Source organism: Pseudoliparis swirei, chromosome 7 (assembly GCF_029220125.1).
Source record: "Pseudoliparis swirei isolate HS2019 ecotype Mariana Trench chromosome 7, NWPU_hadal_v1, whole genome shotgun sequence".
NCBI classification, from domain to species: Eukaryota; Metazoa; Chordata; class Actinopteri; order Perciformes; family Liparidae; genus Pseudoliparis; species Pseudoliparis swirei.
Genome location: NC_079394.1, coordinates 4,048,673 through 4,074,893, shown reverse-complemented (window position 1 = coordinate 4,074,893; position 26,221 = coordinate 4,048,673). Strand labels below are relative to the sequence as shown.

At 39.8% G+C, this 26,221-nt stretch overlaps 1 protein-coding gene across 3 annotated transcripts in view; it reads right to left on the bottom strand.

Annotated features, from left to right (window-relative positions):
- Positions 1-303: 303 nt before the first annotated feature.
- LOC130197326 (EGF-like repeat and discoidin I-like domain-containing protein 3) overlaps positions 304-26,221 on the bottom strand; it is a 110,225-nt gene continuing 84,307 nt past the window's right edge. For all 3 annotated transcript variants that reach the window (XM_056419950.1, XM_056419951.1, XM_056419952.1), the window contains 2 exons: positions 10,235-10,390; positions 304-3,313 (listed from right to left, as the gene is read on the bottom strand). In XM_056419950.1, the coding sequence (XP_056275925.1) occupies positions 3,164-3,313; positions 10,235-10,390 (306 nt within the window). In that variant the 3' untranslated portion in view covers positions 304-3,163. The remainder of the gene's footprint in view (positions 3,314-10,234; positions 10,391-26,221) is intronic.

The window sequence follows — 26,221 nt, the reverse complement described above, 5'->3', positions numbered from 1 at the left end:
ATAACCTTGTTTTCCATTTTGTCATTTATTCTAGGACTAAAGCACAAAGTGCACAGCCACGACCGACCAGCCAGAGTTCTTGGTTCTTAGAGAAATAGACGTGCAGTCAAAAGGAAAACCTACTTCACATCGCGACACAAACAAAGACTTAAACAAAGGTTCATATCGATCATCTCCTTCATCTGACACCTGTATGAACAGCTCATCATGATGGAGTAACAAGGTGGTATGGAAAAGGCATTGCTTGACAATAAATGAACAGCATAATTTATCAGACAATGAAATGAAAACAAAGCAACCCCATTATTTTCACAGATGTTTTTATTTGTTAAACTGAAAGAGCTTTTGTTGACTGCAAACAGTGTCTTACTCTCTGCAGGCTTTAACCTATCCTTATGATAGGTACATTTTCTAGATAGTGATTGACACTTAAACTGACGAAAAAAACAAACATGTGAGCAACGTACACAGAAATACCAAGACAGGATGGGATGAAGTTTCACACTACACAAGACAATCAAAAGGTACAAAGTAAAGCCTTTTAGATCGTTATGATATTCAAGAACATAATGTGCCTTTGGACATCTTTGTTATACTGTGCTGTTCAAACTCAAACATCATGCGAACTTCCTTCCAGCTTTGTGGCAGGCCTGCTGACAGGAAGCTGACTTCAAAGACCAATCAGTGCAGATGCTCGCCAAGATATAGTTATTTGGCAAAACAGAATTGAAGAGTGCACTGTGTTCATGAACCTAAGGAATGACGGTCACTGATTCACACCAATAACAGTTTTCACATATTGATAATGCACAGCAAAGTCTTTCAGTGTAATTTACATTGAAGTACAGTTTGAAAACATAGCACAATAACATTTCTCCAGGATAGCCTTTTGTAGTTTGCCAACGCAGAATACAATAGGCTATACTCATTTTCAAATATCCAGGTTACGATCGACATTATTTTACATTTGTTTTTATGGTTACTTGTCAACTACAACATCTAGGATGATGGTATGCCCTGGAACACAACAATGTAAAGTAACATTTTCTCGCTGTGCTTTTTTAGAAATTTGTCAAAAAAGTATAGATTTAAATGCATTTTCATTTGTTGAATAAAAAGTGATGAACATAACTGTCACTTTTGTGTTTCTACTCTAGTCAGGTGTTATTTGGAGGGGTTGGTGAATTGAATTTAATACGTTTTTCTTTACTTTCTCCTTTAAGCTGGGCTGCAATCTCAGACAAAAATACATCATATTACTACAATATGAAATGATTGGATAGTTAAGTGGCTGAAAGATGGTAAGTCTGATGTGAAACACGGAACATAAAAGAAGCTTCCTTCAGCTCTTATTCTGGCACTCAAGAGTTACGGGAATACTAGTTAAGAGTGGGAAGCCAAAGAATCATCCAGGACTATTTTTAAGCCGTGTAAAATGGGGCTGTAAGGTTCGACATTGCTGCAATACCTCAGATACTGGTTTACTTGCATTCATTTAACTAGCCAAGCATTACGGTTCATTTACTGCAGGATGCAGCCAACAGCAGAATCCAGACAGTAAACATAGAATATGTTGACGCGATTGGCGTAATGGCTTTTCATCCCCTGTAACCTGAACATGTCCAAATGGTTTGCAGGAGCTAAACTATTTTAGCATGCAGATAGCTGCTGTCATGTTATGTGAAAAATACCCACAAGCTCTTTAACATTTTATTAATCTAATTTATCATCCGGCATGATAATAAAGATCAGATCTCCTGAAATGTTCATTCATCCATATTAGTTTAGAGTTCCGTGTTCTTATTATCATAGTAGGTTTTGAGATAATGAAATATATTAACATATTTTTAATCTTGGATATTAGCTCATATTTGAAAAACACATTAATTATAATTTATCATATCAAATGGGATAAAAGAAAATAGAAGACTTCTCTCAATATTCAGATTAAGAATATATGGACATGATTTAAATAGTTGCTTTCACTCATTTTACATTTTCTTTAAAGAATGAAACGGAAAAATCTTTAAATTTGTGTCCAACAATTTTACATGTGTGGGTTATTATTATGAATGGCATCGATCCTGAGCTTCGTATTAAATACAACTTAGATCTCCAAGACAACACGAAGATATTAAACACAGCTGTTATGCATCTGACAGCTGAGACACATCTAAATAAATACAAAAAAATAACAAGCACAAACAATTATTCCAAATATCTTAGAAAAAGTGCAGTGATAATCTAATGCAAATAAAAAATGAAACTCCTTATGAGAGCTTTAAGACAATTCTGCTAGAGACAGCCTTCAAGCCTCAGCGTCAGGGCTGTCGTTCCATGTTTAACTGCAGTGCGTGTTTATTGTCTCACTCAGTTATCTTCAATACGCTTTTGCAGTGCGTTGTAATGTTTCAGAACTATTTAAAAATGCACGTAAAAATAGGTCCCTAAATTAAAGCCATTGCTCTCAGGGCAGGAGGTTTTAAATGATTTGTCATAATATACATTTATAATTCACGCACCATGCAATTTCTTAGACTTTTACATATAATACAAGAGTATTAATAGTGTTTTGATTGATGTAGTAATGTCAGGGTCTATTAGGGTAAAAGCATGGCTTGAGAAAGTGTCATAATCAAAGTAAAAATATATTTGAGAGAGTGCTAATTACGTGTGATCTCTACATGGTATTTTAGCAAGTTTAGTTATGGTATGAAGTTGGTTAATTATGTCCAATGAAGCACAGCAGACAGATTTCACATCCTTGTTAAAAAGTGACACTGTACAATAGCTTCCATGGCAACGAGTTAAAACCGCAGGGAGAACACCTCTCCGACTCCCCCCCCCCCCCCAAGCCTCACACATATATTACAGAAGTTCATTCCAAACCGGGATGGCAAATCTTGAGAAGAATAAAAAGACAGAAAGATCACGCTTTAAAGAGGGAACTAAAAGACAAAAGCGATCAAGGGCAGGTTTTAAATCATTGTACAAAAAGAACAAACAGCAAACCCGCCGCAACCAAACGCGTGTTCTTGAAAAATCCATTGGAAATCGATTTCTTTTTACAGGTTGCACAGTTTCTTTTTGAAATACCGGGTGAGATATATTCCAGTATGCCCAGGGACGGGAGGGAATGACAACAACGATGGATGGAAGGACTTCACTCTTCCTCTGTGCATCCGAGTACTTCTGCACGCAAAGTGATCCTGCCGTACCATGACCAGGGAAGGATCCGGATGAGTCGAGCGTAGATGGGTGGATCTATCACGTTCTTCCGGTGCGTGTCGTTGTCAAAGTTCCCTTGGAATACCTTGAAAGACAGCAGAAGGAAGCAATTATTCATTTTCAAACCACATTTAATGATTTTTTTTACTGAGAGGCAGGAGCAGAACATTCGTGGTACATCTCTCGCCGGATTTTTCCAGACTGTTGCCTTCGAGGTCTCGTGAATGATCGGGTACAGAGTGAAGTTCAGCTAATCAGAGCTTCAAATCCTAGCACTGCCAACAACAGCACATTCTCTGAATTCGGTCGTATTCATGATTATTTCCTTTGATCCACCGCTCATGTGAGCACAGTGTGGGAAAGTGTACGCGGTGTTTGAGCACCACAGCTGGAAGTTCCACCCCCACAATTAGTGGCAGACATCTATAGTTTCTCCTGCTTTAATAAGTGGTGTCATTAACATGCACCTTATGCTTGTTGGCTTGGTTTTTGCCTTCATTTTTGTCGTACATTTTTTTTTTCAACCTGACATTTCATAAAAGCCTTTGATGGTTGCCAAATATTTTTGCTATAAAGGTCGTGTTTCTCCAGTATTGCCACTTTACAACTCATATTGTCCTACATGACAGATATTCAACACCCTACTCTGATTATGTAGCCTCTGGACATCCTTCACTGAAGTGCTGAAAACCCAGTGGGAATCTAATTTAAGCTAAACATTCAAGTCGTTAAGAGAGCGATTTCAGTGTCTGCATGACTTTTATACCAATTCGATGACATTTAAAAGCCTTTAGATAAGCCTTAAGAGAACAGTTCAAGGGTTTCCTAGATTCAAGATTCGAATGAGCTAATTATCTGACTGGGAAGTGTGCTCAATTTATGATTATTAGGCGCTTTGTGTTGTTGTTTGCTTAATAGACAGTGAAATTAAGTATATAAGAAATAAATGCCGCTACAGGGACTGCTTCATTGAAGGATATGATAATTTCAATTAAACAGACATGAATATGCCCGCGTAATTGGGATGTAATGGGACTCACTGTTGAGTAGAAAGGAGAATCAGCGGGCCAAATCCAAGCAGGTGCTGGACACAGAGGATGACCTTTTCAGAGTGAAGCTTATCTTTAAAATACTCATACAGGAGATGGTTTGCATTTAAACAACCAAAATTAGGTTTCACCACAACATGTGCTAAAGTCAATGGAGAAGCACCAAAACTACCTGTCCCTAATCAATATGCAATAACTGGGGAATAACACCTACTCGTAAGAGAGTGCCACACTCGAATCACCCGGGTGGGCATGATGCGAGCTGGGGCAGTTATTGGGGCATTTAGTTGGCGTGATTGCGATTGAATGAGGGCGTTGCCAGTTTAGAGTCTCCAGACTAAATCTAACTGCCCAATTGGGCCGGTGTTGGCAGTGTCTGCGGACGGAATCGGGCCGGTATACTTGGCCCGATTCAGGGGCGCCACTCATCCCGAGTACCGACGCGTTTCTCTTCGGCATGCTGAGCTCAAACCAGAGCTGGAATGTATTCACGTTTTTGCACTGAGTTTAAAACGATTTTTTTATTGACAATAAATTAAAAATAAATAAAAAAATGTTGTGTTTGACTTACTTAATTTTGATCAGGTAAGTGGTTGCACAACATAACTTGATCTAAATCCATATATATTTTTTAAGTTGACTTCACTTAATTTACTTGTTAATATATATTCATAATTTTCCTAAATGATTTAGTTAGTTTACTCACTATGTTCATTATGCACAAATTAATTATGTAACCTTTTTTTTTGCAGAGCGACACAAAATCTTTCCATTAATACAACTACTTTTGCTCACTTCTTTATTCTGTCATTTTCTTTGCTTTTGTGAGTTCCACTCACTGCAGACCATAACAAGCTTTAATCATGTGACAGGTGTCCACTCTCATTACTTTCCTTATTTGACACCTTTTCATTCTACATTCTTTGTCATTCTCTTTTTCCTGTTTCCTCTCCTGTTTTTCATCTATATGGGACTTGGACTTTATTCTGACACGGTTTGCGTCGGAAGACAAGCAAACAACAGTAAATCACAAGGCATTCGGCCCTCTGTCATTTCTGCCTCTTTCTCTTGATGTTTTTTTCTGTCAACTTAAAACCCACATTGTGGTGCATAACAAGCTTTATTTCTGACACTATTTCTGCTTGAGAGGTAATTTAATGAATGTTGTAATGATCAAGAGTACCAGAACATAATGACCTTCATGCAATGCGAAGTAAAACCAGCTTCTCATTATAACTCGGTGTTAAAGCAGACTTTCAGAAGTTTAAATGACATCTAGATGAGTTTGTTTCTACCTATTGTTCTTCCTTTCTCAGCCAACGAAGAGGCATGTGCATCATGATGAGCATGAATGTACTAAGGGAGTAGGTGTTCCTGGACCAGGGACATTGATGAACTACCTGATGTTTTAACATGCCGTTTGCTATGCACGACAAAACCCGATCCGGCCCAACCAGTACAGTTAGTTTTATCAGTGAAACGTCTCAAACTTCATTTGAGGAAAATTAACTCAAATTTGGTGAACCAGGCTCCAGTACTTACGTATAAATATAGAAAGTCTAACCCTTCAAATAACACACCACAAGAAGCAATGTGTCTTCGAAAGAAGCACATGGAACAACATTTATAGACATGAATCGGTCTGAATGTGGCCATGTTGCACTTTCTATCGAGCTGGCATCCAGGCTGACAGACGCATGGACATTTAACTAGAGCTGGATCCTCTGTTCTACAGTCCCACCAGTTTCCGTTGTTCTTTTTACTTTTGTTTGTATTACAGAACTGCAATATTTGACACCGGGAAGTGATAAATGTGTCGTTTCCAAGAGTCTTGCCACAGCTGTAATGTGACGACCACATGACAGCACACTTTAAACGGCGGGACAGGAAGCCCATGAGAGCGGCAGCTGATTGAAATATGACAAGAACCTCTCCTCGACTGTCTGGGGACCTGCACAGTGACAGAGGCAGTGTGTCTCAAGTAAACTGTCTGGAACAAGATGTGTGGAGAATCACAACAAGAAAAACACAGTTAGGAAAAACTAAAATAAAATTAAAAAGGGATGAGCAGGTTGATTAATGTATCCTGAAAATATTGCTGAACAAAGATACGTGTGGAAGATAATTCAGGGACAGAAGTAATACTGTATGTCCCTTTTGATTCATGACACTGAATCATTACACAGATTTGAATCAGAGCCAAGCTCGATATCCTTCTTCTGACACGCCCAATAGCTTTTTAAACTGGTTGCTGCCCTATTAGAAAGGGTTGCAAGCTTCACAAGTATGCCATGTTCAGTATGCTTATAATCAAGAGTAACTCATTGTGAATCACGAAACAATTCCTTGATGGATCTGCCCTCCAGTTTCATCAGAATTGGACCAGTTGTATAATAATAGATTTTACTCAAATTAATTGTCAAAGTTAAAAAGCCAAAGAAAATTGATAAAATGCAATTATGATAACTGAATTATGAATAGTTTTAGTCAGTAAATGGACATCCGCATGCATCCTGGTGGAGTTGAGAAACAGAGGATAACTCCCAATCATTGGGAACTTAAAGACTATGGCAATGCTGTTTCATTTCCATAGTTTGAGTCGGATTATATTGCCAAAGTTATAAAGAACAAAAAAACAAAAAACAGCAGACTTCACCACAGTAGTTTCATCTTTTGGTCAAATATGGGGGAAGTGGTCATTGCCCCCAAGCAGAACTGTTTTATCCAGAGACAAAAGTCTACAGGACACCTTTCTGACTGTGTGTCTTCAAACTGACCCGGGAGCCACGACTCTGTTGCCTGTATTGATTTTCCAGGCTGGTCGAGTCAATAGTTGGCATCACTAAGGCCTCCATGCTCCATTATTTAAACCCGCTGCACAGGTCAAGAGAGCATGACTCCCATATCTCGTGGCTCTCTGCCCTCGTGATACTTTTAAAAGGCCCACGTGACACCAGGGAAACTTGGCCACCTCAGCATTGAAAGGTCAAGAGGCAGCTACTGAAATACTTCTGACAAAATGATGGACCTATGCAATCGAGCTATTTGTTTTTCTAATCCTGAGGTGCATGAAACTTTGGAGGCAATGATTTGCACGACTGCAAAAAAAGGACTAAATATCAGTGGTTGGTTAATCTTAAGGCGATGATCTAACATCCCACTGACCTGGAGGGAACTGAGAGCTCTGATGGCTAATAAACTCGACTGCCCCCATAAACTGACCGAGTACATATTGACATTCAGGAAGGAGCCGTGGTGCAGGACTCGTCAGTGTCGTGACCTCGGGAGGTGCATGGGAATGCAGCCGAGCCGATATGTATAATCATGGCATGTATCACAGTTTGATTATGTTCAAACTGTAGACTATGTCGTTACTTGTCTGTCACAAGTGCGGTACATGGGCATTTGGGATTTTTGTGTGCAGAAAAGGCAAACAAGGCGCTCTATGGATTTTGTAGAGGGATACTATTGTGTGTTTGCTCCACTGTTATGCCAACATCTGTATTCTGACAGAGCCTCCTCTCTCAATCTAGATCTAACTGCCTGCAGCCTCTGCCACACAGGAGCTGGAGGGGGGAGCTGAGAAGAATACTTACAAGCCTCTACCACTGTGCCCGAACCACACACACACACACACATACACTCGCACACGCACACACACAAAGACACACACATACACGTAAATCATTGTGGTGTGGTAGGAGGAGCCTCAGGAGTCCAACAGCCAACTGTGTCCTCTAGCATTAATGGCTGTTCAGCTGTCTGAAGGGGGAAACACCTTGAAGAATCATAAATCTGAGCGGCCCCCTGAATCCGCCGAGAGACAAGCTGATTGACATTCTCTGAAGCCTTGCTTAACACGGCTGCCCTCTAATGCAGAGCACACACACTCAGATTGACTGCCTATCCCTGGGTTTGCTCTGACTTAGAGAGCAGAAACAACACAGGGGATGGCTTTAGATGGTTATAGAAATGGCTTGTCTCTAAATTAATGGTATTTTTAAATCCCTGTGCAGGTTGATGAAAAGGGCTGCTCCCCACTGAGTTATCTCTGAAAAAAGAGATTTAGAAATAAAACATAATAAACAGAGCGAGTTCCCGAGAAGCCATCAGTACTTCTCTGTCCTTCCCTTTCGCTATCTCAGCTGATTCTTGCCGGGCCATCGAAAGTCACCCAGCGCTCGGTATTGTGATTACTCGAGTGAAAATCATGCTGAGCGTGCAGTGGCCCGTATCCAAAGATAATCGTGTGTGTTGAAATTATAAACTCCTCAAGCGAGGAATGTGAACTGCAGAGATGGAAACATATTTCCGGGCATTGGCTGCTGCCCTGGTTCCCCGAACCAGGACACAGGGAGGAATTGACATCTGGCTATTAAGGTTGTTATTTTTTTGCCTTAAGGTGCTGTCATATTTCCTTCTATAGATCTATCACAAAAGCCATTCTTTCAGAGAATCAACTTTTGAAATGGCAGTTGAAGTTATACCACTACCTTTACAAACTGCTGAGAATCAGTTGTTAAGAATGTAACGCTGTTCATCGTGTACACATGACATCTATTGCTTCTCCTCCTCTGTTGCTCTTGAAGGTTTCTTCCATTTTTTTCCCCCGTGAAAGTGTTTTTTTCTATTTCTTGGGAGTTTTTCCTGATCCGATGTGAGGTCAAAGGTCAGGGATGTTGTATGTGTACAGATTGTAAAGCCCTCTGAGGCAAATTTGTAGTTTGTGATATTGGGCTATACAAAATAAACAGAATTGAATTGAATTGAATGAGAAAGCCCAACATGCTTTTAAGTGCAGACTGCAAGGCCGTTGAACCATGAAATCAAGTATGACGACAAATTAAAGACGAAAGGATTTCAAGCCACTTGAAAATATCCACAAATGCTTTCATATTGTGGTATTGAATGCCAAAATGTGAATGTGAAAATAAGTATTGAAGATTAAAAAAACAGCGCAATCCAAAACAATCTGTCTCGCAATATGGATCAAATACTATTCAAAATATGGTACTTGAGATGGCACTCAGATTTAATTAATCCAGTGCAAATGTTTACACTTGGTCACAAAATGAAATGAACGACAACTCTTTCAACTGAATGTTACAAAACATATAGATCCTTACAGTTTAAATAAATATTGTATACATGCTGTTATTTATATTTAATAAGGAAAATGTCTCCCGCAAATAATTCTTAAACTTTTTAAGTGATCTTAAATACTTCAAGACAGGTACGATTAATATATCACTGCAGATATGAACACATTATACAGTTAATACTGTTTATATATATCATGAACTTGTATAATACTGTGAATTATTAACTCTACAGTATTTTCTTTGTGCAAAATGCATGTATGAATTATATTCCATCTTTCGATGTACAACACTTGAGTAGTACATGAAGAGGCGGAAGAAGTTGCTCAACAACCAGAGTGCACACTACCTCTGCTGCCATCTCAAAGACAAGAGGCCTGCAGCCCTCCTGATAGCAGTCTCTGTTGTCGTGGGCGATGGGAATGGACATGTACTCTGTTGAAGGGCCGTAAACAAGATTTTCAGCAAAGCACTGGCCAGGTTGACAGTCCAGGTTTATCTCATCCCAAACCAGAGAGGCAGTCGGAAGACCCGGCAGGCTCGGTTTGAGCCACAGATAAGAACATGCTACAGGGAAGTGGAGAGGGGAAACAGACAGGGCCTGAAAGGGAAATTCACACTTTATACTAAACAACCTTTTGAGAGTGTGTTTGTCTCGTTTGGGTTTCTGTCTTTCCTCATCCATTATTTTTTTCTACCCTTTTTCTCATACTGTGGTATATAATCCAAAACGTTCAGTACTTACAGTTCCCACGGGCAGGGATTGTATATTTTGTCAGTTATTGTTGGTCAAAAATGACCAAATACCGTGTGATTTGTGTTTGATGGTGGTCACTGCGGGCAGTGAAAGCTTCTTACCTTGTCCTTCCCCTGTTTCTCATCTTGATACACTTTCCACCGCTCTCCGTTATTACTGTATGCCAGTTTGTAAGAGCCAACAAACTGGACATGGCCAAAGTCTTTAGCTCCCTGGGTGATTACACCTGTGACCTTGGTAGGCACACGCAAGTCCACCTGCGAGAGGGAAGAAACCGAGAGAAAGATGTCAGTACATAGCATGGGAACTTTCTCAAGAACGAGAGCAAGTACAAAAGTGTGAGAGATGCACAATCTAGTCAGCATCTTTTTTTATCTTTTGATGTCATCAGAGGATTTACTGTACACAGACACTTTGTGCAAAAAGTCTGTTTAAATTATTCACAGAATATTGAACAACAAGGCTAAGTCCACAACCTCGCCTCAGCAAAACAGAAATACCACGCTGCAGCCGCTTCAGAGATGCAGGCTGCTCCATTTGGGTTCATTTTTAATAGGTTCTCATTTGCTGCAATTTACAACGCATGGATGCTCGGCAGCAAACACACAAACTGATATTTGGAATGAAATTGGAGCATTAAGTTATGCTTTATTATTTGGTAATATACATAACGATGTCGTGCTAAGATTAAAAACCTAGTTAAGATGAACCAAAAAAGAATGACAAAAAGAATAAATAGTATTATAGCTCCATCGCATTTTTCCTCGCCTACTTTGCTTGAGCAACATGTACTGCACTCAAACACAGGTCGACACACATTTCTCTACCATGTTATTTATGTCAGATTAATAATGCATTTGCACAATTTTAATTTAAGAGGAAGGTGTATAGAAGCACATATATTCAGCTCAAATTGTGACGCAACATAAAGAGAGTTATTATTAAACTCCCACTGGACTTTCATAAGCATAAAGCAGCTGGTGTCCTGTTTCAAGTTAGATTCCACATAATAGAAAAAGTGCAACAAAAAACTAAACTCCTTATCAAAATTAAACGACAAATTGAGGTTGCCAAATTCCCATAACCTCCATGGGATTCACTTTCTTTCAAAGAGCATGTTGTGTTACACTAGTGTAAAAAAGATATGGATAATTTCATTTTCACTTCTTCTTAACATCTAAAGAGCACCAGCTGATAATCAATACAGGATCAAAAGCTGTGTCACACAAATCTGACGCAACAAAAAGGCTCTGTGTAGATGAAACTAGGGATGCGCCGATCTGATCGGCGCCGATCCATATCGGCCGATATTCCCATTATCGGTTTTGATCGGCGTTCTCAAAACGGTTTTGAACGGTTTTGCAAAGTTGGCGGAAAGAACCACGTGAAACAACATCCGTTTATCAAAATAAGATGTCGACAAATCATACACTAACATATAAAAGTAAACAATGAACTGATTTTGTATCTTTATAGATCGTTTCTGAGATTTAGCTTAAATTATGCTAACATTAAAACATTTTTACTGTACCATGGAAGAGTTTCTAAAAATAAGTCAGACTTTTGTATGTTAAAAAAAGTCCTGGATATAGATTTCCCCAAGAGTTCCAGGAAATGAATGATGCAGATGTGTTCCATACATATCTGAAATCCCCTACAATAGCAATCAAACAATTTTAATGTATCAATTAGGACATTTTTCAAAGTAAAAGTCCTAAATGTTTAAAGAAATCGGTAATTTCTTTAATGTTTGATTTGCTTTATATATGTATTTCCTCATAGTCCTAGGCAATAATGCTACACAATGAATAGAATGCTTCAATCGACACCGTGATCGGTGATCGGTATTATCAGATCGGCAGATACTGATTTCAGTGATCGGTATTATCGGTGATCGGCACCAAAAACCTGATCGGTGCATCTCTAGATGAAACAAATACGCAAATGAACTGAATGCAAGAGTTGTGACTCAGTTCCCTCCGACCTCCCAATCCCGTTGCAGAACACCAGCGCGCTCGGCACTAACTGCAGCTTTAGTGCCGGCAATATGTTCGAGTCGCTCATTCCTCCTCGCTACTTTGAGCTTGAGGACTGCTCCCTGGGTATCACATGGTTGTTCTGAGGTGCAGACCCCCCGCTCTGTACATAATTAGGCATAGACCCGGGTCGTGACACACATGTAGACAAAGACATGCCTTGTCTACAAGGCAGACTCGTGGCTTTCTAGAAGGCATCCAAGTGGAAGAACTCCACTGGGGTTCTCCATTTGTGAGATGCTAAGCGAATGAAAGTGGGACAGCAGGCATAGACATATTCAGGGCTCTCAAGTCTCACGCATTGAGCGTGACACTCACGCATTTCGGTCTGAAGTCACGCACTCCCGCCACACATCGTATTTCTCACACTGAAAAAAACTCTCGGCTATTTAATGTTTTAATGTGCCGCAGCGCGCAAACATGAGCCGCGCTGCCCTCACCGTGGAGGAATCAAGCGCCCCCCTGGAGTTCTGCTGTGAGGTGCCACTTATCAGCCAATCAAAAAAAAGAAATGGGCTACACAATAGCCAATCAGAAAAAAAAACCCGTATCTGGGTAAGATTTAATCCAGCAACCAATGAAAATAAAGCATCCTGGAATTGCGCGCGACTGACAAATATCCGAAAATTGCTGATGGAAATGTCACTCTTGCCTGTCTTCAAAACTTGAGAGCCCTGCATATGCATGCAGACATCATTTAACTTTAAACAATTCTCTGGTTACAGGTATGTAATTATGCGGATGCAGCGCAGTATACAATATTCATGACGTGTGTCCTTCGAATGGTAGCAGCCTCTGCATCTGTTTGTTTGTTTTTTGGTAAAGTAATGCTCATTTTCAGCTCCTGAATGCAGCTGCGGCAGCTGATTGGAATATCTTCCTGTGTTGTATATGAATACCTTTAAACAACAGCTCTGTTATAATAACAATAATGTCACAGCAACAGCTAAAGGAACAGTGGCAGGGGCTGCCTGGTTGATTTAGAGGAGCATGACACCTTGCATTGTGAGGCTTTGATTACTCTCCGGTTGCAGAATGTTGAAGTAATCCGGTTCTACTCAAGCAGTGAAGTCTGCCACCAAAACAAAGGCGGGCTTGAAGGGGAACCTTTAATTGCCGTCACAGGTAGCAGTCAAAAAAACAACAGCCCCTAGCGACGGCGCCTCTCAACACTTTGATGGCCCAAACTGAATTAGGGGGCGAGATAAGCTTGTCAAAGCAAGGCCTCTCCGGCCGCCCCCACCTTCTGTTGCTTTCTTCCATGACAGTCTCAACCCCGTCCCCTCCTCCACGGGCTGTTAACCCAGACACAATACTGTGCAAAGTCTTTGTAGCAATCGGGGAACGCTCACGGCATACGTGTTTCAAAGAAATAAACCGTGAGAATCAATTTGAGGATTTTGCTCGCTGTGTCTGAGATTAAAAAATAAGATTTGTGTTGCTCAAATCTCAGCCTCCATTTTTCCCAACAATACTAGCTGCACATTGAAAAGTGAAAGAGAGTCATTCACATGTACTTGTTCACGTCTGACGGACAAACACTCATCCCCCCTGCTCATTAAGAACAGAGTCGGTGTGTTAATCTTGTGTCCTAATTACCTTCGCATTGAAAATGCGGAAGATCGCCGTGTATTTATTCATTTATTTGTATGCGTGTTCCTTGCATAACTAAAAAAGTATTAAACTCAATCGCATGAAATTTGGTGGGATGATTGGTTATTATCCTGGGACCATTTGATTAGATTTTGGGATCGATCGGGTCAAAGGTCAAGGTTAAGGTCATGGAAAGGTCAAAATCTTCTCTTTACCATAGCACGGTAAATTTATATCCAATTGGCATGCAACTAATGCCAACATGTTCATAATTCAATGCCCAATCTTGTGATATGCGAAGGTATGCGCTCTACCGAGTGCCCGTTCTAGTTTGAAGTTGCTTTGACATTGCAGGATAAAGAGATTAACGCAGTGAGTCGGCTTCATAAGGAGCACAACAAGGCCCCGTTTCCTTGTTTATGAATAAAGCACTTTCATACATGGCATCCTGCTGACAGTCTCCCTCCAGCTGTGCTTATAGAACTGTATATGCTGAAGACTCAATCTTCAACGCCTGTGGGACGTTGAAAATGTGTTTGTTTTTACTTTCTTTACATTCTCTTGGGTCACAGTGCAGAATTCCAAACTGAATTCACACGACAGATGGAGGAATGAGTCGAATAGAGCTACGGCCCATCAAGCCCTCAACAGGGCAGCTATCACGGGAGCTCTAAGCTGTGGAGAAAGCTTCAAAAACACCCTGTTTCATTGCTCTTGGAACAATCTTTAGCGAGCAATTTTCCTAATTGTACACACAAACTCCACATCATACTAAAAACTGTTGCAATGTAAACCTCATGTTGTTGCTCAACAGTGAATTAATGATCCAAAGGAGAATCCCTGGAGGGGTTAATTGGGCCAAAGTGTGCTTTTGGTCATAGGAGAAGCGTCCTGACGGAATGAACTGGAAGAAGAGATGTCAGATATGCCTGCTATCTGACCATGGTTTGACATTTCACATTCCAAAAAAGGCTATTCCGTGCTGCTGCAAGCCGTTTTCTTCAGAAAAGCCCCTTAAACTGAAACGCAAAGCTAAAATGACTCCAAATAGAAATGAAGGTGGACCATTTTCAGACAAATGGCTGACTGAGTACGGCACTTCTCTACTGAGAGCAAAGAAAAGCCTCTTTGGGTCATGACGCCGTTCTAAATTTAAAGAAATGTGCCATTCCATACAGAGGTGAGCTGGCTGAGCCAGTTTATTGAGCTGAACCAGGAGGCGGAGCGCCACTGAGCGTGAAGGTGCGTTTTGTGAAAGTACATCATTGTCTTAAGGGAAGGGGAAATGAACAGTACTGAAATAGGTTGTGGCGCACTAACAGCCCTACTCAGCAAAAATATCAGCCCAAACCAATTAGCGTGAGACTCAATATTCATTATTTTATTTGTATAGTTTATTACTGTAGAAAACAAACAGCTGGCGGCCCCTCTCAGACTTATATTGTTGGACAAAAAGGCCGAAATGACTGATTGCTATTTAAAATATAGAGTGCTGATTATAAATAACTGCTAGTCCTTACAATGCTCAACGGTGCCCAGAAGACAACACTTTATTCTTTATTATTCATTATGTAAATGTGCTGTGAAACTCTTGAAAAGAGATTGACATTTCTTGAGGGGAACTGGTGACATAATTGGAAAGTATGGATGAGGCTGTGTCATTTATCATTAGAAATGATAACATTGTATTATAGTCTGTATAGAAAAGTAACCCTCTCCTGTAAAAGCTTGCAACAGAAACACAGTGCATGGTCAGCGTTTCGTTATATAGACATCTTGCTCTCCATCTATAATTTAACCAAATAACATGAGTGCTTTAGAAAAAAACCATTTAAACTATTAGGCAGTACTGTATGGTCAATAATGTCCTGTTCAAGGGTTTGGGCTGTTAGGTTGTAATAGTTTATTTTGATAACATGTGCAGAGGTCTTATGTTTTTAATTAATACATATAGAAAGATATTGTTATAAATGTATTATGAAGCATAGGGGTACTGTTTACTCTATGCAAATGTGAATGGCAAGAATTAATGTATGTTCATGAGAGTGACTATGTTAGTCTTATAGATTGACGAAGCCGGTTGAATTCCGTGAAGTGACTTACAATAACAAGGGACTTTTATTGTGAAAGTGACTTTAATGCAGACAATAATAGACGGGACTGTTATTGTGAAAATACTTGACCGGAAGTGACGTTTTTGACCCGGGGCCAGTGACATTCGACCCCTCCATTGTTCTTGCGGAACTTTGAACCAATCACTAGGTGTTAAAGGCTGGACTCACCTTTGAGAGCGAGGATTGGCTGAGTTTGAGTCTAAGACTCTGTGGATTAGAGATAGCGGGTCTCTTCCACAGGTATTCTTGACGCCGGAAGGAGGGCGGAGGAGCCGTTGAAGAGCACGATCGTGAGCCTTGAATGTTTGTTCTACACTTCCTGCCATTAAATGTTGATAACTTAATTCACGCGCGTCCGGAAGCCTGTTTTCCATCATCTGCGAAGTGCCCGGTTTCAGAACTTCCTTACAGGGCCTAACAACACCCTTGAAGCGTACATTATTGACGATACAGTCCTGCCTCTCGTACCTTATTGCTTAACTGAAGCACATACATTACTACCTGAGGTTCTAATTGGCAACTCGGAGCACACGGCCATAAAACAGAAGTACTCTCAGTGCAGCATGTTCAGTCTAAACGGTTGCAGGACCAATGAAGGGAATTGGCCGTGGCGAGAGGAACAGGGAGTAATCAACCACGGTGGTCTGGATCATTTGTAGTTATTACAGCAAAGAGGAAAGCATCTAAAGAACCAGCGAGTTGCATCCTGTGTCAGCAGGAGTCAGGTGAGGGATCTATATGCGTGAGAAATAGCCTTGACGTTGCAGTAGTAAGGGACTCTCTTTAACATTCACTACGACGACACATGTGATCGACACTTACTTACTTACTGATAACATCTAAAGTAGTCCGTCTGCCAGAGGGATCTTGTCTGAAATCAAATCTGTAATTCTTGCTGGGGAAAAAATTAATCCCTCCTGTTGGAATATTAAGCAGGTGTACAATGTGAAATGATTTAATAATATAAAATGTGGTGTTCCTATTCTAAAAGCATACTGGTTTTTAAAGGTCCTTCAAAGAGGTGAGTTAAAAATCAAATCATTTACAAGCCTGGCTGCTGCTCTCGCAGCTCACCATTGCCCCTCCGCCCCCTCTCCTGCTCGTCACATGGTTTTTAAAATATTCATATCAAATTCTCACACGTGTGCTCACACACACGCAACACAGTGTGCTTCACACGCAATGAAAAAGAGAACCATGGAATTGCAAAACAGATAACATTTATGAACAAAGGTGGTCTTTGCAATATTATTTTTACCCTGAAATGAATCAATGTCCAGTGTTCTAAAGAGTGTTAGCCTCACTGTGGACTATTCTGAATTAATCATAATACTGCAGGGTACCGCATGTAGTACTCATGGTTAAGCGGTCCACACTCCTGGGCACATACATAAAGATGTGTGATATAAACGCAGGATACCGTGTTTGTGAAGAGATGGATTAGACACACTCTGAGACCACGAGATACACATGCAGAACACATTGGACCCAATCTCTGCTGCATTGATTTAAGTACCGGCACCATCGCTTCTGACAATTCCTGCAGATCCCACGATTAGAGCAGGCGCTGCAGCAGACTCATGAATCACTCATATAGATACACGCTTCCTACAGTAGCTAGGAGGTAGAGAGAGGGAAATGAAGATGTGGTGTTGAAGATAAGATGGCTTCCTTGGGTGATGAAAACAAAAGAGTGGCGTTGCACAGGTTCCAAGCAAACCTGTACATGAAGGCTACAGTTGGAGGGAGGGGACACTAAAAAACACCCAATTGAATTAGGAAGCAGATAGATTTATCCCCCCTTCCGTAACTTAATTTGGGAGCTAATTAAATCAGCATACTAGCTGAAGGGAAATTGAATAAAATACAGCCACATTGGACAGGATTACAATGAGTCTCTGATAATAATGCCGTAATGAAATTTACATCAGGCATGTTTTTCAAATTAGTTTGGATACTTTCTCATTCTCCTTGAATTCTTGGATAATTCTTTCTTGGTGATTGAGTTGGCAATAGCTGCTGGCAAAAAGTTGTGTCAATCAACATTTGAGAACATTTTTAATGTGAAGGAGTCTCCAACTGGGTATCCAGAAGTTACATATCCAGTATCAGATAGATCCCATGCGACACGCTTCTCTGTCGGAGTTGGAAGAACCCAGAACAATCCTTTTTGATATCACCCTGATTGCCAAGTCTTATAATCATGCACTGACTGTACATAGCTACATTTGATTATGCCTTTCTGAAACTGGGCTGGCACTTCTGCGAAAGCACACTCTGGCTGAGCAATTTGCAGCCATGGTTACATCCGTCATCCTGGCTACAGTGCGCAGTGCCATAACTCAGAAGAAAGAAGATGCGATGCGGTTGGCTTAGTTGTTGAGGTGTTTCCTACTGTGTTGGATTATTAATATTGTCATGGTAATTGCTGTTACGGTTTAATCAAAATACAAATTACATGCACAGGAGTGTAGATGCAGACGGAATGCTCAAGCCACTGCTCATGCATTTCATACTTTTTACAGCATCCCAGCTGTGGATACACGGCTGTGTGCTTCTCAATGATGGCAACGGAAACCACCTGGAGACGTTATCCCTCCAATGTCCCGTTACTTTAATAAGTTCAGCAAGAAATTTGTCTGGAGGTGCTGTTTTCGTTGATCCAGTTTCTTGTGGAGAGTAGTATGACAGACAATGATAGAAGGCTGAGCAGTACAATACAGGAGGTACCTATAATGTGATGAGACCTTTGAAGAGTCAGATCTGCAAGGACATGTGCCTTTATCTAGTTTCTAGCAGAAGAATATCGTACGACAGGAATAGAAATGCTGGATTTAGAGGATAGCCTCTGTACGCTGCCTCACAATTCATTGTTGTAGGGTCTGCTTCTCATTGAGGGGATCAAGCTTGAAGGACGCAGTAGACATCTCATACATGAAAGTTCCCAATCAGTTCTTCACAGTCCATGCAAGTAATTCTAATAAAGTACAAGTCGCTTTTTCTTGAAATATAGACACGATCATTGCAATTCCATATTATCAAAATCCCACTTAAATCCTTTCATGCGACGATGCCTTCACTCTCTCAGAGGCAGCTTTTCTGTCTTTAAAAAAGGACAGGCTTCATCTTTGCTGCTTAAACACTCAAGAAGAGAAAAGTGTTTCAATGGTACAACTTGAAGCCATTCTCCTCTGTGGATGGATGAAACAAACATCCAGCTAATTCTATCGATGAAAGGAAATAGAGTTTGTTGTCAGCAGTGCTGTATTTGGGGTAGCGATTTGATTAAGAAGCTGTGCTCGCCAAAATGTGTGTAATGATAATATCCGGTTTGATTACAACAAATGCTTGCTTACAGGCACTGAGTGGGAATCAATCTGGCATATGTTTTCTTACTGTTCCTTCTAGCCTCTACATTACTTGGGACAATTATCTCTATGTGAAGTGTCAACAAGCGTTGATGCTTTTGGAACCACTTGCAAAAGCTGCATACTTTACTTGAGCAGTAACTTATTTATTGCCATTGTAATTCATTGTAATTTTGAACACTATTAAATACAATTTAACTGTAGACAATGTTCTGATAATTCAGAATGCATCTAAGACATCTAATGCAAATGTTAAATCTGAAATATAGAAAAGGGAAACCTGATTTACACTGAAACTGGCTTCTGGTCGTGAATATTTACTTATGACCACAAACCTCCCCTTAAGGTCATGTAAGGCTTAAAACAGTATTTAGGATGCCACATTCTCATTTGCCATCAAGATTATTCAAAAAAATACTATTTATCAAATCAATTAGATAACTTTATTGTTTGGATTCCTCTATGATAACATATTTCTTTAATAAGTGGATTATAGAGTTTTTAAAACTCTATCCACAAAGAAAATTATCATGTGCCATGTATCTAATGTTGTGCAAGTCAATTGTAGTGCCCCCGTTACCTGTTTAACGTGGGCCACTGCTCATTATCGAAGGTTTCAGACGCGTTTTCAGGAAGACCAAGAGTCCCGATAATTTGTCCTTTGGTTTTATTTACGATCAGTAAGTTCAGTAATTACATCGAGACCTGGTTCACATTCAGACGGTCAAAAACGGTTAGCTCTCGTCAATAAGCAACACCTGGCCTCCCACTTCACCTCATTAAGTTGGGACAAACGACACCTTAAAGCAAACTTGCCCCACCTAGTGGTGGGAGGTCCAAAGTAACAAAACATAAGAAAATGGCTCCTACATCAATCATCTCACATTAATCATAATAATAATAGTATATACACTACCGTTCAAAAGTTTGGGATCACCCAGACAATTTCGTGTCTTCCATGAAAAATCACACTTTTATTTATCAAATGAATATAAAATATAGTCAAGACATTGACAAGGTTAGAAATAATGATTAATATTTGAAATATTCATTTTGTTCTACAAACTTCAAGCTCAAAGGAAGGCCAGTTGTATAGCTTATATCACCAGCATAACTGTTTTCAGCTGTGCTAACATAACTGCACAAGGGTTTTCTAATCAGACATTAGTCTTCTAAGGCGATTAGCAAACACAATGGACCATTAGAACACTGGAGTGATAGTTGATGGAAATGGGCCTCTATACACCTCTGGAGATATTTCATTAGAAACCAGACGTTTCCACCTAGAATAGTCATTTACCACATTAACAATGTATAGTGTGTATTTTTGATTAATGTTATCTTTATTGAAAAAACAGTGCTTTTCTTTGAAAAATAAAGTCATTTCTAAGTGATCCCAAACTTTTGAACGGTAGTGTATGTGTCTTGCACAAGGACACTTTGACATGCACATTATGGGGATCGAACAGGCTACCTTGTGGTTGCGGGACGACCACGCTCCCCACGAGCTACAGCCGCCCCCAATGAAGCTAATGAGTGTAAGATTTAAAGTGCTGGAGACAGCTTTTAGGATCTCTTACCCCCCTGCTGTGTTCAAAGCACTCAACAACAATGTTCTTTGTGGCATGTCCTGCTGCTTTGTCTTTGTGTGTTTGAACTGACACTATCATTTCCCACAAGTCACTTCAAGACCATCCTCTCCACATGGTTCCAAGGTCAACTCCTTTTTTTGTTGAATCCAAAAAGTGGGAACAAATCAAGCGTTTGGACCACATCTTTGCTTGGCTTCATCCTCTCTGGTGGTCACTGACTGTCCAGCAAAACCAGGAAACAAATCTCTGGTACCCAGTTCTGTCACACAGATATGAGAATTGACTATTTCAACCAGTAAAAATGAAGATGTTTGATCTTACACTCTACCCTAGACACACTATTCATATTCATGCACTTATGAGCTCAAGCAATGTGTCATCAGAGCACCTTCTGTATATTAATCCACCCTGATCATCATGGTATTCATTAAAAAAAGATGTTACCAACATTTCCTAAATAATCTAAAACCCCATTTGTTTGCATTCTGCTACAACCCCAGTAGCAAAAAACTATGATATTGGCAATAAAGAAATGTATGCAGCTAAACTGTTGCTGGAGTAATACCACTGACTGCATAAGGCTTGATACAGCTGTGAAAGGCCACTTTACTTCTGACTCTGTCGTTGTCTCTCCTGTCTGAGTTTATAGTCTCCCACTGTGCTTTCTCCTTGGCCCTGTGTGTTCCAGCAGAGAAACACATCTCCCCATGTGCAGGCAGAGCCTTAGCCGCTAAGCTGCCACTATTTACCTCATCAGTATCTGCCAATGCAAACCTCTACTTTTGCACTAGTCATTTGCTCAATTATTACTTTTGCTCTGCTCTACATGTGGTCATATGGAGGTTTACATTTTCTGTCGTGGATGGGTTCCTGAGATTTTTCTGCTCTGCGTTTGATACAAAAACTGCCAAATTACAAACTGCACACTACACTGTAGTGTACACTATGCCATACACAACCTGGACTATGCTGTTCAATTGATGAGGCGCAGACGTTCCTCTGTTTACTTGCCAATGAAAAGATTCAGGTGTCGCATTTGTTAGGTTGTAATAGTTTATTTTGACAAAAGGGGACGTAACACATGTGTAGAGGTCTTATGCTTTAAATTAATACATAGAGAAAGATATTGTAATAGGAAATATTAGGGAGAATATTGATATTGTTATTAATGTATTATGAAGCATAGGGGTAATGTTTACTCTATGCAAATGTAAATGGAAAGAATTAATGTATGTTGCATGAGAGTGACTATGTTAGTATTATAGATTGATGAAGCCGGTTGAAATCCGTGAAGTGACTTACAATAATAGACGGGACTTTTATTGTGAAAATACTTGTTTAGTGACTTGACCGGAAGTGACGTTTTGACCCTGGGTTCAGTGACATTCCATTCCACTCCATTGTTCTAGCGGGACTTTGAACCAATCACTAGGTGTTAAAGGCTGGACTCACCTTTGAGAGTGAGGATTGGCTGTTTTTGAGTCTAATACTCGGTAGATGTAGAGATAGCTCTCTTTCAACGGGAGCCCGAGGGCTTCAGGCTGGACCTGAGGAGCCGGGACCTTCACGAAGACCACGAACACGAGGCCTTGATTGCTTGTTTACTTTTCTGCCATTAAATGTTGATAACTTAATTCCCGCGCGTCCGGAAGCCTGTTTTCCATCATTTGCGAAGTGTCCAGTTTCAGAATATCCTTATACATTAAAGATGATGTCACGATAGTAACACACGATGCCGCTATAAGGATGAGCCAAGAATTCCACTTCCACTGAGGGTAGTTTGCACAGAGGAAAACGGAAGAAAAAATGACCTGGTACCAGTGGATATGCAAATTAAGCATTACATGATCAGGTCGGGTACCTAAATGACTGATGTGTGACAAAGACTGTACTCGTATGTCAATATAATATCAGCATCAATATACCATTTGTATAGCATAGCCGTAATTATCTTAAAGTTTTCACACCCAAGTTTGAGCTCACTCTGCATCATCAGAGGCAGAGGTGATTATCAGTGTGCCACAGCCGCACAACACACATATTTATCACTTTAGGAGATAATTGGGTGTGAAAACCTCGGAGACAGGGGAGAACAAATTAACCACCGGAACGGAATTACTTTCATAGCTTGTTTTGTAACCTTTGCAAGATATAAATAAATTAAACAAGTTGCAAATGAAGTGACATATTTTTCACCATCAATGTCCACACATGACATTTGTACATTCATTGTGTGGGTGTGATTAAAAGAAAAGTTAGACTGAATCATTATTTCCAGTCCAGATGTACATGATATGCGTTATAAAGAATGTACCTGAACGGCTTGTTTGGATCAGGAAAAGAGAAAGAAAAAGTCTTTATTTTATGAAAGAAAACAACAGGAAAGCATATCATGTGATGTGCATTTGGAGATACATATCTTCTGTAGTGAAGCGTCTGCACAGCACTAGCTTCGGGGCAGTGGAAGCAGCCACTCTGCTGTAGCTTAACCAAAGGGTCCGCATTTTGTTTAATCTTGTGTACAAAGCCTAAAGATGGCACCCGACCAAAACAAACTCAAGAACCATTTCTTATTTCTTTGCCACACATTTGTTGGCTCATCAGGGTGTGAGAAAATATGCTGAGAATGTGAGACCTGTTTTCTTTTCAACTAGTAATCTAATATGTTGACATAAAGAAGAATTACAAGTTGGTCTATGTTGAATTGATCAGTGAAGATTCATCATAATCAACTCAATTATTTATACCCAGATTATTTTAACTGAAAATGTATAAATGTATCTTTATACAACTACAGATAACACATATAAATAATACATATACAGTATATATATATATATACACATATATACATATATATACATATATATATATATATATATATATATATAAGTAAATACATTGAAGTGACAAGTGTGCATGTGTAGGATACACCTCATATATTACACAGTTATGTCTGCATACATTTGGAGTTAGTGTGTCCATAGGCATACTCACTGGTGCAAATTAATTTAAAGTTAATTCTTGGACTGCCCCCCTCTCATCTTTGTCAGTATTTTTATCCTAAAACTAGTCACCAGTGTTTATGCTCAAATGATACCTCACGGTTTAAATGGGTGAAGCCACTGTTATGTCCTCCGCCCCCGCAGCCTGCAATCTCTTGCAGACAGATTTGCAGCTCGATCCCAATTAGAGCATTTAAAAAAGTTGTAAACCGTTTGGAGGCTATTTTAATTTGAATGTGTAATTGCCCGTACATCCAAATCTGTCTTCCAAGGCATATGATTCTGTGAGTTTTGCTTTTCGTTTTTTAAAATATTGTCTGTCACTGTTTTATGTTGTATTGTATGGAACTTTGTGTGACGTGCTACTGCTGCTGTCTTGGCCAGGACACTCTTGTAAAGGAGATTTTTAATCTCAATGAGGCATTTCCTGGTTTAATAAATTTAAAATAAAAAATAAAAATATGTTTTAAAAATGTGTGTGTGTGTGTGTGTGTGTGTGTGTATGTTGTTTGAAACACTGTATTGCTGCTATCTTGGCCAGGGGTCCCTTTGAAAAGAGATTTTGTAATTATGATGGGACTTACTCAGAAAAGGAACGAATGAGAAATACTAAAGATAATGGTGAGAATTAGAGCTGGATTGCAAACTCATTTAATGCAGCCATATATGCGGTCTCATTTCTGAACCAGAACGATTCTGATGATTTGCTTTGGAGACTTGCATATTTAGTATGAGTGCTCATCATACATTCTGGCTGTGGGCGACGTAATTCCCCTTGAACTTCACTTCACTAATACTCAATAAATCAAATATACCACAAAGCTGTCCGAGAGATGCGACTGAGTTACGGCTAAAGATGGTTCAATCTTTGATGGCGGTTATGTGGGAGGCGGACGTAAGCCTAACATGTCGCTTATCGAATGTGCATGTATATTACCTAGAACAGAGATAGTATTATACATAACATGGCTTTGGCTCTATCTATCTCACACAGTTTGGCTATGTGTGGGAGAACACGCTAAGGTAATTAAGTATTAAGTGTTGTTGCATGAACAGAGTGAGATGGAGTTGACTATAACCAACATTTTAGCCAACATATTATGCTTACTGGATATTATGAGGATAAGGATATGTAAAGGCATGCATGTCAATGTGAACTGCCCTTAATGGCCACACAATCAGATTGCATATTGTCTTGTCAATAAATGAAAAGTAGCATTCATGTCAAATGTACAGTTACGTTTTTAATGACAGCTATTGCCCATTACAAGACCCTATTTGTTATTTATCTCCGCCGCAAATGATTAAAAACTGTCCCAACTTGATATCAGGTGTTGTCTGACTTTAGTACAGACAATCTATCTCCGCCACTGTACTGCTGTGTGAGGAAACCAAAGCGGTGATCTCATCTGAGGCATGGCGCAGAACCTTTTTCACTCTATTTCCTCCAACTCCAAGAAACCATTTCTATGACTGTGGCTTGATGGGGATGTAGATATTTAGATAGATAGGTATTGCAACTATCATTTTTATATCTGATGCTATGATATCGACCGGGTTGGCATTTTAAGAAATGTTGTATAATATAGGACTAATTCTTGCTATATTTTTTTGTCTCTAGTGATCTCTATTTATACAAGATTCATTCAGTCGTAAACGTATTTATTCCCTGCAGCTTATTCTCCTCTTTTTTCGCTTCCTGTCAGTGGATGTTACACCTGGATTCCTCATCAGTGCGACTCACAACATCAGATGCTATTCAATATTCAACATCATGATCCAGGAAAGTGAATCCTTGCTAAATACTTTGTTGACTCCAATGCAGTTGAGAAATAGGAGATAAAGAGACACAATCAAGCCATTCCAACCTTGTTTGTTTCTTTGTCTGAGGAATGTTTACCATAATCCCCCAAAACACTCCTTTCAGTGCTGGAACACTACTTGCCAAAGAATTTTCAGTGCGCGTGTTGCATTAAGAGGCACACTGCAACATTGAAAAGTACAGACTGTTTCTCTGGCAATTTCTCTTTGCTATGTGGACATGTTAATGTGCATAATTAACTAATCAGCTTGTGCCAGCTGGAACACTTGCCGTTCAGTCTGACAGCTTTGGACTGCTTTCTTGAAAACATATTCTGGTTCAGTCTCCCTGTGTAATTTCATCTCCTGCCAGGCTAGAACAACATCAGCATGAAAAGTCCCCAAACAGGTCGAATTATTGGTGTTTTTGTGACACTAAAAGTCCATTTTGTGTGTAAGTATTTAAACTGTTGAAAACTATGTTCTCCACTTGATGATCAAACGATTAAGATTACAATTATTCATTTTGAGTATTGAGTATTAGTATTATTATGACATGTCACCGTTGGATGTATATGCA